This window comes from Leopardus geoffroyi, chromosome E2 (assembly GCF_018350155.1).
Source record: "Leopardus geoffroyi isolate Oge1 chromosome E2, O.geoffroyi_Oge1_pat1.0, whole genome shotgun sequence".
NCBI classification, from domain to species: domain Eukaryota; kingdom Metazoa; phylum Chordata; class Mammalia; order Carnivora; family Felidae; genus Leopardus; species Leopardus geoffroyi.
In genome coordinates this window covers 16789558-16803346 of record NC_059335.1, presented here as the reverse complement: position 1 = coordinate 16803346, position 13789 = coordinate 16789558, and the positions used below count along the sequence as shown (strand labels likewise).

Genomic DNA, 13789 nt, shown 5'->3' with positions numbered 1-13789 from the left:
TTAATGTTTCTTATGTCAATTTGTGTGAGCATTTATGCTGTGAACACTTTCTCATTTTCTTACAAATATTTTGGCTTACTTTTATTTTAACTATGACTTTCCTGTTTTTAAATGTTTTTATGACTTTCCTTTTCCATTGCTGGTTTTTACTTTTTAAATTTATAAGTAAATCCTTTGAAATTACCATTTATAACATTTGTCATACCTTTATAGCCTCCTACTTATTTACTACTGTTATTTAGCTAATTACTAGTCATTTACTATGTCATTTATATCTTATTTATCTTAATGAAGACTTAAATTGACTTTTTCCTAAAGATTCTTACAAAGTTGCCATAATTTTTTATTGCTTTTTTGGGGTAGGGAGATGGAGACAGAGAGAAAGGGAAGAGGGAAAGCGGGAGAATGGAAGGAACTAAGGGGAGAGGGAGGGAGGAAGACACACAGATTTCATAGTGATATATATATTTTTTAATTTTATGTTTTACTTATTTTTTAGAGAGAGACAGAGTACGTGTCGGGGAGGGGCAGAGAGAGAGGGAGACACAAAACCCAAAGCAGACTCCAGGCTCTGAGCTGTCAGCACAGAGCCTGACGCAGGGCTCAAACTCATGAACCGTGAGATCATTACTTGAACCAAAGTCAGACGCTTAACCTACTAAGCCACCCAGGTGCCCCGATAGTGATATTTTCTATCATCATTTACCTGTCTCTGCTTATATTTTATCTACGCTATTTAAATCATTGTTACTTTTTAATGTTTTCGGTAATCCTTTCCTAAGCAAACTTACTGAAACATAAATGTATACCAAAAAAAAAAAAAATCCAGAAATCATAAGGAAACAGCTTACTGAATTTTCACGAAGTGATCACACCCATCTGACCGGCAGCAAAATAGAGATTTGCTGGGATATTAGAAGCTCCCTCCTGGGGTGCCTGGCTGGCTCAGTTGGAAGAGCATGTGACTCTTGATCTCAAGGTCCTGAGTTTGAGCCCCACATTCTGTGTAGAGAGTTCTTAAATAAATAAAAAACTCAAAAAAAAGAGAGAGAAGTAGCGGCTCCCTCCTAACTCCTTCGAGTCATTCCTCCCCACTGAAATTAACCACTATCCTGACTGTTAGCAACTCCATAGATTAATTTTACTTTTTTTGAAACTTATAAAAATGGAACCATACAGTATATGTTCTTTTATGTCTGGCTTTTTTACTCACCATTATGTTTGTGAGATTGAGCCATGTTGTTGCATGTACTTGTATATTATTCATTCTCCTTGGTATACAGTATTGTGTTGTTTCAGTATGTTTTAATTTGCATAGCCATTCTGATGGATTCTTTCCAGTTTGGGCATATTAAAACTAATGTTCCTGTATTCTCAGTTTTTAAAAATCCCATTTTCATTTTGAAAAGTAGTGAACTCTTAATTGGAATTTTTTTGAGGAAATACACATTTGAGAAAAACATCTCTTTGCTCAGAATTTTATTAGCATGCTAGTATGGTATAAAACTGTTCTTATGCCTGAAAAATCACAAAAATACTCTCTAGGTAGAATCTAAGTGGCATTAGCTTTGAGGACTCTGGGGAGAGTATAGGGAAGGGCATGAAGGAACTAAACAGGCTGTTTGTAACATAGATGTGTGTAGATATATAAACTGAAATAAAGATGAGCTTCTTGTTACCTTGTGAAAACAGGCAAAGTTTACTCATGACTATGCAAGGTAGAAAATCAGATGTAGTGGAGATACCTAAGTGAAAGTAGACAATTGGGAAGATGATCAGATGTGAAGACATCACCATTTTTCATTTATATATTTGACTGAGATAGCTTAGATGTGCTTTTGTTTCCTATCTCTATAGGAAGTAATAAAAAATATTTAATCTGTAATAAGGTATAAGATTAGAGGCAAGGGAACATATGCAATAACTGTTAACCAATTATGAGATTTCATAATTAATAGTTACTATATGCTATGAGTTTGTTATTCAATGATAAATGAAAGGTTGCTTCTGCCCTTGGGAAGGTTTAAGGTAAGAAAATAAAGAGAATTTAAAAATGGGAAAAGTAATGAATATGTACAACAAAATCAAAAAAGTGTTAAGAAACATGGAACAAGTTACTGGGATAGAAAATAAAGTATATAAATTAGATGAAGTCAGCATGGGTCTGATTTTTTTTTTTTTTAACATTTATTCATTTCTGAAAGGCAGAGAGAGAGCACAAATGGGGGAGGGTCAGAGAGAGAGGGAGACACAGAAACAGAAGCAGGCTCCAGGCTCTGAGCTGTCAGCACAGAGCCCGACACGGGGCTCAAACTCACGGACCGCGAGATCATGACCTGAGCTGAAGTCGGCTGCCTAACCGACTGAGCCACCCAGGTGCCCCAGAATGGGTCTGATTTTTAACATGGTATCTAAAGGATGAAAGGAACCCAACTATGTAGAAAATGCAAGTTGAAATTCCTATGAATTTAAATTGTCAGTGAAAAGCTCTAAGAAATGGAAAGATTGTGACATATTCTAGGAACTGAAAGGAGGCTAGTGGGATAGGAATATAGGGAGCAAACCAGGCAGTGGCTTGAGATGATATGGTAAACAAAGGCCATGTTATTCATGGTAAGATGTTTGTGCATTATTCTAGTTAAAAAGTAATCATTAAAAAATTTAAAGATTCTCAAACTTTGGTGAGGTTTTTTTAGCTCATTTACTTGAAATAGAGCTTTATTTTCTATTATAAAGTTTTTTTATATGCTTGTTTGCTTTCTCTAAAATAAGAAGATAGCATGTATTTATCTTGTTTTCTTTCAGATTTAGAATCCAGATATGACACTAAAAAGTTATTTCAAGAAAAGGATATTTGTGAAATGAATTTATCTCAGTGGGAGATAATGGGAAGAATTAGAAGTTGTGGCCTTGAAAACTCCTTTATCAGAAAAGATTATAAATATGAGAAGTTTGAGGGACAAGAACACCTTCAAGAGGGATATTTCCGGCAAGTGAAAAAAACCACCTCTGAAAAAATGCCCACTTACAGAAAACTAACTTCTCTTACTCTGTATCAGAGTATCCATAATAGAGAGAAACCCTATGAATGTGGGGATTGCGGGAAGGCCTTTAGAGTACGCCAACAACTTACTTTCCATCAGAGAATTCACACTGGTGAAAAACCCTATGAATGTAAAGAATGTGGAAAAGCCTTTAGACAGTGTGCCCACCTTAGTCGACATCAGAGAATTCATACTTCTGACAAACTCCTTGAATGTAAAAAATGTGGAAAGATCTTTACATGTGGTGCAGATCTTCGAGTACATCAGAGAACTCATATTGGTGAGAAGCCCTATGAATGTAAGGAATGTGGGAAGGCCTTTAGAGTAAGAGGACAACTTAATCTTCATCAAAGGATTCATACTGGTGAGAAACCCTATGAATGTAAGGAATGTGGGAAGACCTTTAGACAGTATGCACACCTTACACGACATCAGAGACTTAATATTGCTGAGAAGTGTTATGAATGTAAGGACTGTGGGCAGGCTTTTTTGTGTAGTACAGGCCTTAGAGTACATCACAAACTTCATACTGGTGAAAAACCCTATGAATGTAAGGAATGTGGAAAGGCCTTCAGGGTGCGGCAACAACTCACTCTCCATCAGAGAATTCATACTGGTGAGAAACCCTATGATTGTAAAGAATGTGGAAAGACTTTTAGTCGTGGCTATCATCTCACTCTCCATCAGAGAATTCATACTGGTGAGAAACCTTACGAATGTAAGGAATGTCGGAAGTTCTTCCGTCGTTACTCAGAACTTATTTCACATCAGGGTATTCATATTGGAGAGAAACCCTATGATTGTAAGGAATGTGGGAAGACCTTTAGACTGTTCTCACAACTTACCCAACATCAGAGTATTCATTTTGGTGAGAAACCTTATAAATGTAAGGAATGTGAGAAGACTTTTAGACTGCTATCACAACTTACTCAACATCAGAGTATTCATACTGGTGAGAAACCCTATGACTGTAAGGAATGTGGAAAGGCCTTTAGACTTCATTCATCACTTATTCAACATCAGAGAATTCATTCTGGTGAAAAACCATACAAATGTAAGGAATGTAAAAAGGCATTTAGACAACATTCACATCTTACTTACCATCAGCGAATTCATAATGTAACTAAATAATTTAGGAAAGCCTTCCACTGTGAATTTTGTGTTAAGGGGCATTAGAAAATAAATTCTAGGGGAAAAGTTTTTGAATATAGGAATCCCTTTTGCTTCGTGCTTACAGCTAACCTAAATAGTTAGGTTTTCTTTGAAGGAAAGGATAAATTTCATGAATTTTTAGAAGCCTTTTCTCATCATTAAAACTATGTTAAACTTTGGGAAATGTGTTCTAGAAAGAAACTCTTTTTTAAAGGAGTGAATATAGAAGAGCTTTTAATCTTACCTATCATCGCCTCTATTTTTCCCATCTGTATAATATATCTATGAAGGTTGCTAGGGCACTATCTCATTCCAAAAACTGATAATTGAAAGGAAAATCATTTAGCCTGCATTTCCTGTTGAACTGTATTTTAGAGTAACTAGAAGTTGATGAGCTAAAGTTCTTTATTAGAGAATTTTGCAGCACATAATGAAATAATGGATCTAGGCACAATTCTCAGTGGAGGTTAAGACCAGTAGATACCCACTGATCAATTTTAATCTCAAAATAGGACAAAACATTTTGTGCCCCCTAATAAGTTACAGTAAGACATACACATGTTGCCAAAAAAATATTGAACTGAATCTAAGCATCAAGATCTAACTCCCAGTTTAGGGAAGAATCACAGAACAGAAGAACATGACACAAGAAGAAGCAATGAAACAAATTTAAAATGTGGGTAATTCCACAAGAGAAATGACCTGCCTTCAAATTCAATAAAATAGCATTGAAAAAAAGGAGGTGGAACTCTTAAAGAGTCTGAAGAAATGTATATCAGTCAAATGCAGTGAACTAGATCACAAGTTGAACAAATATGTAAAAAGGACATTTTTATGACAGTTGGGGAAATGGGAATATTGACAGATAATACTAAGAAATTATGTTTTTGTTAGGTAGCATCGTAGTTATATAAAGATGTTAGAGATAAGTTTATACACATAAGATGGTATGATGTCTGGAACTTTTTAAAAGTGCTCATATGGGGCACCTGGGTGGCTCAGTCGGTTGAGCAACTGACTTTGGCTCAGGTCATGATCTCACAGTTTGTGAGTTCGAGCCTGATGTTGGGCTCTTTGCTGACAGCTCGGAGCCTGGAGCCTGCTTTGGATTCTGTGTCTCCCTCTCTCTCTGCTCCTCCTCTGCTCGTGCTCTGTCTCTCAATAATAAATAAACGTTAAAAAAAAAATTAAAAAAAAAAGTGCTCATGCAAAAGAAAAGGATAAGCTTGTTAAAGTGATGGTAAGATAAGTCTTGAGTACATAGTTTTTATTTTGTTCTTGCTATTTTCTTTACTTTTATGTATTTGAATTTTTCCATAATATTATTTTAAAGATATAATTAGCTCTGGAATTTTAACCAAATTGAAGTAAATGATTTTTTTAAATGACTGCATATCAAAATTTCTGGGTGTTGTCGAAGTTCTGCACATTGGGATATTAAATATGCTATACTGTATTTGGGAAATACAGATGGAAGATCCAAATTTTATCTAGTTCACCTATTGCTACCTCTGTTACCATGCCTGTCCCACAGTACTTGATATGTGTAAAGAATGAGTTTAAAAAGCAGTTACTACAACTAAATGTGGAAATTAATGGACTAGACCTTCATTGTCAAATAAGATAGTTGCCAGCAACATGTTGAGCACTCAAAATTGAGCACTTGAATTGTGGCTAGTTCAAATTAAAATGGTGTTAGGTGTAAAATACACATGAGGTTTTGGAGATTTAGTTTTTAAAAGAATGTAATGTATATTGTTTCTCACAGTGTTTCTCTGCTGTGATATTCAGTGGGATATTCAGAACCCAATATAAGTGTCTTTCTGCTTCCAAGTGGCATGTTTGCATACTGAGGTCTTGGTTCTACCCTGAATCATCCTTTGTTTTCCTCCCCTTCATGAAAGGTAGCCTGTGTTTATAGCTGGATAGTTTTCTAAGACTGTTTTTAGCCTGTAGATGTCTTGGGATCCCAAGGCCCTTTCACTTTGTACTATTTCTGTCCCATTAGGTTCAAGCTTGCAGTGCTTCAAGTAGTACCATTGTCTTAAAAAACGTATTTTCTTTTTTTTTTTTTTAATTTTAAAAAATTATTATTTTGAGAGCATGCACACAAGCAGGGGACGGGCAGAGAGAGAAGGAGAGAGAATAACAAGCACGCTCTGTGCTATCAGCATGGAGACCATCACCAGGCTCCATCTCAACACTAAGATCATGACCTGAGCTGAAATCAAGATGTGGTGTCAATCTTCAACTGAGCCACCCAGGCACCCCTAAAAACTGTATTTTCTATGAATTTTATTAGGGTTCACTCAAAGAATCAACAGGCTCTTCTCTATTAGGTTCCCTATGAGGCTGCTGTAGAAAAATGAGTTTGAAATTGTTAGAAGCCCTAGTATTTCACAGGAAAGATAAAAGTTGGGTTCATCATTATTTGGAGGCTATATTTTCAGGACAGCACTATATATTTGATTCCCACCCCCGCCCCAGGCCCATTATAACTTTGAAAACCCTTTGCTCTCTGGAAACACTGCCATGGAACCCTCTATGTTTCCTTGAAATTTATTTGAAATATGCAGCAATTGATAGGAATAAAATGTGATTTTTCTCTTTTGCTATGTTATGATGGATTACATTTATGAATTTTCAAATATCGATCAAGACTTACATCACTGGAATAAGTTCCATTTGTTTTTAGTGTACATTTTGTATGTAGTACATAAATACATTGCTGGATTTGCTGAGATTGCTATGATGTGCTAATATTTTGAGGATTTTTTTTTTTTTTTAGGATCTTTGTATCATATTCATGAGGAATACTAGTTTGTAGTTTTCTTGCATTCTACTGTCTTTGCCTCATTTTGCTATCAAGGTGATTATGGCCTCATAAAATGAGTTTCACAGAATTGCTTCCTTTCCATTTCTGGTAGAGGTAGTGTTGAATTGTTAATTATTCTTCAAATGTTTGGTAGGATTCTCCAGTGAAGCCATTTGGGCCTTGAACTTCATGTGTCCACATCCTAACCCCCAATATAATGACATTAGGAAGTGGAGCCTTTTGGAGGAAATTAAGTTACAATGGTGGATCCCTCCTGATTGAGATTAGTCCCCTTGTAAAAGGGATCCCAGAGAGCTCTCTTACATTTTTGTGCCATCTGAGGATACAAGAAAATGGCAGTCTTTACTCTGGAAGACAGTTCTTGCCAGAAACTAACCATGCTGGCACACTGATGTCAGACTTCAGCCTCAAGGATTGTGAGAAATAAATTGCTGTTGTTTATAAACCACCCCATCTATTGTACTGTGTTATAGCAGACTGAAATGAATGAGACAGATATTGGTACCAGAAGTGGGGTGCTAATGTAACAAATAGCTCAAAATGTAGAAGTGGCTTTGGAATTGAATAATAGGTGAAAGCTGGAAGAGTTTTTAGATTCATGCAAAAAATAGAGACATTAATGGTGATTTTGGTGATATCTCAGAAAAGAGCTGAAGAGAAAACTTCAACCTTAGAGAATACATTATCGACAGAATGTTCATAGAAATGAATGGTAAAGGCAGTACAGATGAAGTCTCAGGTGGAAGTGAGGAACATATTGGAAACCGGAGGAAGGCAGTTCTTTTTATAAAGTGACAAAGAACTTGGTGAAATTGCATTCCATTCTAGTGTTTTGTGGAAAGTAGAACTTGTGAACAATAATGAAGTTGAAGGTGTGGCTTGGCTCCTGGCTGATTACAAAAAAATGCAAGTAGAGAGAAATTACTTAACAATGGAATTTTTCAAACGAGATTTGGGAAATTCTCAGCTGAATAGTTAAGTAATGTTAAAGTGAGAGTATTGATTGGGAAAGAATGGGATCCTGTAAGATGGTATGGGGACAAGTGGGAAGGCTCTGACGTAGCTGTGACATTGAGCTCCTATATTCTGAGTCTTCTTCCCAGTAGAAGCAGCCTCATCAGCAGAGGTGGCCTTTCCATCCCTAGTGGCAGTGGCATCCCCACCCACAGTGACATCAGCCTTTCCATTTCCATCTGATGGAATTAACTATGCATTGCTTGAGGAAACTAATGACCTCCCTTGAGGTAGTGGCCATGCAAGACAATGCTACTTCTCAGAAACCCCCACAACCACCCCCTTTTGTTTCTAGACCTATCACTAGACTCTGTCCCAGCAGGCTCCTAAAAGTGCAGTGCAAAGTGTGACCCATGAGGAGGGGTGCTACAGTCCAAAAGAACTACCTGAGTTTTCTAACTTAGAAATCCAGGGAACAAGTGTGGAAATGGATACTAAGTGTGTGGCATTGTAGTGGAAGGAACATGATTGGAAATTTGGACAATGAAATCTGGGGGAGAGGTAGGTGGGTAGACCTCTCTGAATTAGGGCAAAAAAATTGAAGATACCTGTGTCCCATATAAATGAGTGACCTCAGCAAAGGAGGATTTTAATAATCAAGTGGACAGGATGGCCCATTCTGTGGTTAATAGTTTCTTTCCCCAGCCACCCTTGTCATCCAATGGACCCATGAACAAAGTGGCCATGGTGGCAGGGATGGAGGTAATGCATGTGATCAGCAACATGGACTTCCACTCACCAAGGCTGACCTGGCTATGACCATTGCTGAGTGCTCAATCTGCCAGAAGCAGAGACAATACTGAGCCCCCCAACATAACACTATTCCTTGAGGTGTTCAGCTAGCTACTGGAAGCAGTTTGGTTACCTTCGATCACTTCCATCATAGAAGAGGCAGCGTTTTGACCTTACTGGACTAGAAACTTAACTCTGGATATGGATTTACTTTCCCTGCATGCCAAGCTTCTGATAAAACTACCATCCATGGACTTAGAGAATGCCTTATCCACTGTCATAGTATTCCTCCTGGCATTACTTCTCATCAGTTACTACTAATTTGATGATAGACTGGTGCTTGGCATGTAATTTTTATATCATCCTGACTTGTGAAGGGGAATAATTAACTGAGGCTGGAAAATTTTTCAATTTTTACACTCTTATTTATTGAATAATTTCTTCCCTTATCATTGTGTCCTGTTGTCTGCTTCTGAAATACGTGTGTGTGTGTGTGTGTGTGTGTGTGTGTATGTATATGTATAATATATATTTATATATATGTAAATATAGCATTGCAGAGACAGGAAAATGGCATAGAATATCCATTATAACTTTTTTATTGTTGCTGTTTTAATGTCCTTTAATATATATTAGTATTGTATCCTTCTAAACATTTTTACCTTTGCTCTTTATAAATAACTTTCTATAAAAATTGAGAAAATATACAGAAACATAATGAAAAAAAAATCAAGATCACTTCTATTTTCCTTTCTACCAAAGAAAATCTGTTAAGCTGCAAGGTGTTATACTGTATCCTATTCAGACAGGGTACTTAAAAAGGAAAATAAAAATTGAAATCTTTACAATATTAGATCTTCCATGCATTAAAACTAATTTAACTCTGTTAGCATAGAGCTGTCAGCACAGAGCCTGATGTGGGGATCAAACTCAGGAACTGTGAGATCACGACCTGAGCCAGAGTCGGACACTTAACCAACTGAGCCACCCAGGCACCCCTAGTCGTTACACTTTTAGATAAAGAGCTTACAAATCCCTTGCTTTGTTCAATCATAGATGCATTATACATTTTGTTGATTTCATGACTGGAAATGTTTTGTTACAGTCTCTAATTGATCATTATTGATACATAAGAAAGCTATTGATTTTTGTATGAAGATTGCAACCTTGTCACCTTATTTCTGTTGTTTGGTTATTTTGTCTTTTTGTTGGATTATAGCTTCCAGGAATACATTCAGAGAAGGTTTCTTAAATGCCTAATTTATTCCATTGATGCTTAAATGAGAGTTTGGCACAGTCTGGAAATTGGTACGAATTGTTTTTCTCTCTGAATTTGATGATTTACTCCATTGTCTTCCTACATGAGTATAATCTGTGAAAGTATAATGTTAATGTATTTCTTATTCTTATGTATGTAAACTGTTTTTTAAATCTTTCTTGAAACTTTCAGTATTTTTTAAAACTTATTTTTGGTATTTCAGGTATTACTATTTTACTTAATTTTTTCAAAGCCATCACTTTTAGAACCAGTTATTTTATTTACCATTTTAAAGGAAAGAAAACACTGAATTAAACTATGCTATGTCACTGATATTAAGATGCATTCTGGTCTCACAGATGTTAAAATCAAAATGTGTCCCAGAATTAATGATAATTGGAATTTTATTAACTTGCTAGGGCTCTCTCAAATTGAGTACTTAACATCCTTCTTGGTTTTGAGGTTACTTTCATTGATTACTAGTTCAAACATTACCTTTCCTCAATTATTTCTATTATCTTCTGGGGCTTCTTTTAAGTGGATGGTGGAATTTCTACTTCAATCTTTTATGTCAAGTTTTATTCTAATACTTTGCATCACTTTGTTACATTTGGTTCCTCTGACCTGTATAGCAATGAAATCTGGCTTCCTAATTCACAATTCAGCTGTATGCATTCTGTTTTTCAGTCCATTAAGTTTTTTTTTTTAACTTTTTTACTTGAAAATAATTATAGGTACACAGGAATCTACAGAAATGGTACATTTCACGAAGTTTCCATCAGTGGTCACATCTTACATAAAGTATAATATCAAAACATAGAATTTGACATTAATATGACATATATATGTGGTTACATGTCATCATGAGTATAAGTATAGATTCATGTAATCACTACTGCACTAAAGATACAGAACTATTCCACCAATACAAAGATCTCTCTTATGCTGCCTCTTTATAATCACACCTGCACTTCGCCTACCATCACTAATCCCTGGAAACCATTAATCTGTTTTAGATCTCTATAATTTTTTGTTGAAGTTACATAAATAGAATCATACAGTATGTGACCTTTTGAGACTGGCTTTCAGAACTCAATGTTTTTGAGATCTAAGTTGTCACATCTATCAATAGTTTGTTCCTTTTTAAATGCTGATAGCTCAGAGCCTGGAGCCTGCTTTGGATTCTGTGTCTCTGTCTCTCTCTGCCCCTCTCCAGCTCACGCTGTCCCTCTCACTGCCTCTCAAAAATAAATAAACATTTAAACATTTTTTAAAAAAAGAATGAAATCTTGCCATTTGCAACAACGATGAAATGAGTGTATTATGCTAAGCAAAACAAGTCAGAGAAAGACAAATATGATTTCACTCATATGTGGAATTTAAAAAACAAAACATGAACACAGAGAGGAAAAAAGGTAAAAAGAGAGAGGGAAGTAAACCATAAGAGACTTTAAAATACAGAGAACAAACAGGTTTGCCGGGGTGGGAGGTGGGTGGGAGGCTGGGCTAAATAGGTGATGAGCATTAAGGAGAGCACTTGTTGGGATGAGCACTAGGTGTTACAGAGAAGTGATGAATCACTGGGTTCTACTCCTGAAACCAATACTACACTGTATGTTAACTAACTTTAAATAAATTTAAGGGACGGCTAGGTGGCTCAGTCAGTTAAGCGTCTGACTTCAGCTCAGGTCATGATCTCGTGATTTGTGAGTTCAAGCCCCGTATAGGGCTCTGTGCTGACAACTCAAAGCCTGGAACCTGCTTCAGATTCTGTGTCTCCCTCTCTCTCTCTCTCTGCCCCTCCCCGCCCACACTCCATCTGCCTCTGTCTCTCTTAAATATAAACATTAAAAAGTATTTTTAATAAATTTTTAAAATACTACAGTTAATACAAAAACTATAGGCTAATATTCCTGAAGAATATAGATGCAAATATTCTTAGCAAAATATTAACAAACGAAATTCAACAGCATGTTGAAAGGATCATACACCACTATCAAGTGGGATTTCTCCTTGGGATGCAAGAATGGATGAGCCTAAATGTCCATCAACTGATGAATGGATAAAGAAATTATGGTTTATATATACAATGGAATACTATTTGGCAATGAGAAAGAATGAAATATGGCCTTTTGTAGCAACGTGGATGGAACTAGAGAGTGTTATGCTAAGTGAAATAAGTCACACAGAGAAAGACAGATACCATATGTTTTCACTCTTATGTGGATCCTGAGAAACTTAACAGAAGACCATGGGGAAGGGGGGAAAAAAAAAGGGAGGGAGCCAAACCATAAGAGACTCTTAAAAACAGAATAAACTGAGGGTTGATAGGGGTTGGGAGGGAGGGGAAAGTGGGTGATGGGCACTGAGGGGGGCACGTGTTGGGATGATCACTGGGTGTTGTATGGAAACCAATTTGACAATAAATTTCATATAAAAATTAAACGTTTTAAAAAATTACAAAAAAAGAATGGATTAACTTGCAAATCAATAAATGTGTTATACCACATTAATTGAATGAAGGTTAAAAATATGATAACCTTATATGAAGAAAAAGTGATAAAGTTTAACATCCTTTCATATTGAGAACTTAAAAAAAACTGAGTATGAAAGAAATATATATCAAAATAATAAAGGCCATATTTGACAGACTCACAGCTAACATCCTATTTAACACTGAAAGGCTGAATGTTTTCCCTCTAAGATCAAGAACAACACAGAGTGCCCATGCTCACTCATATAGTACTGGAAGTTCTATTCATATAGTACTGGAAGTTCTAGCCAGACCCATCAATACAATAAATAAAATAAAATAAAAAATACAATACAATACAATAAAAAATAAAATACATCCTAATCAGAAAGTAAAACTGTCTCTGTTTGTTAATGACATGACCTGACATATAGAAAATCCTAAAGATGCCACCATAAAATTGTTAGAACTAACATACAAGTTGAGTAAAGTTAACAGGATATAAAATCAACATACAAAAATCAGTTATGTTTCTATATACTAACACTGAACTCTCTGAAAAAGAAAAAAAACAATCCCATTGAAAATAGCATAGGGGCGCCTGGGTGGCTCCATTGGTTAAGCATCCATCTCTTCATTTTGGCTCAGGTCATGATTTCATGGTTTGTGAGTTCAAGCCCCGCATTGGGCTTCACTTGATAGTGCAGAGCCTGCTTGGGTTTCTCTCTCTCCCTCTCTCTCTCTGCCCCTCTCCTGCTTGCTGTCTCTCAAAATAAACAAATAAATTTAAAAATTACCAAAAAAGTAGCCTAAAAAATATTAAAATACTCAGGGATAAATTTCACCAAGGAAGTAAAAGATCTGTACACTGAAAACTATTAAACACTGATGAAAGAAATTGAAGAAGACACAAATTAATGAAAAGGTATTCTGTATTTATGGATCAGAAGAATAATATTGTTAAAATGTTCATACTACCAAAGCCATGTACAGATTCATTGCAATATCTATCAAAATTCCACTGACATTTCTCACAGAAACAGAAAAAACAATCCTAAAATAATTATGAAACCACGAAAGACCCTGGATATCCAAATGCCATCTTGAGAAAGAACAAAGATGGAGATGTCACATTTCCTGGTTTCAAACTATACTACAAAGCTATAGTAAGCAAAACAATATGATACTGGCATAAAAATAGACACCTAGACTGATGGAACAGAACGGAGAGCTCTGAGATAAAATCACATATATTCATCCAACTGATATTTGATAAAGGA

The 13789-nt window shown here is 35.9% G+C and overlaps 1 protein-coding gene across 13 annotated transcripts in view; it reads left to right on the top strand.

Moving 5' to 3' along the window:
• ZFP30 (ZFP30 zinc finger protein) overlaps positions 1–13789 on the top strand; it is a 59075-nt gene that overhangs the window by 14690 nt on the left and 30596 nt on the right. For 3 of the 13 annotated variants that reach the window (XM_045440959.1, XM_045440960.1, XM_045440957.1), the window contains exon 7: positions 2806–10696. The exons of 9 other annotated variants lie outside the window; for them this stretch is intronic. In XM_045440959.1, the coding sequence (XP_045296915.1) occupies positions 2806–4175 (1370 nt within the window). In that variant the 3' untranslated portion in view covers positions 4176–10696. Of the gene's footprint in view, positions 1–2805; positions 10697–13789 lie in introns of those variants that run through there. One more of the 13 variants, XM_045440956.1, reaches the window with a different exon arrangement.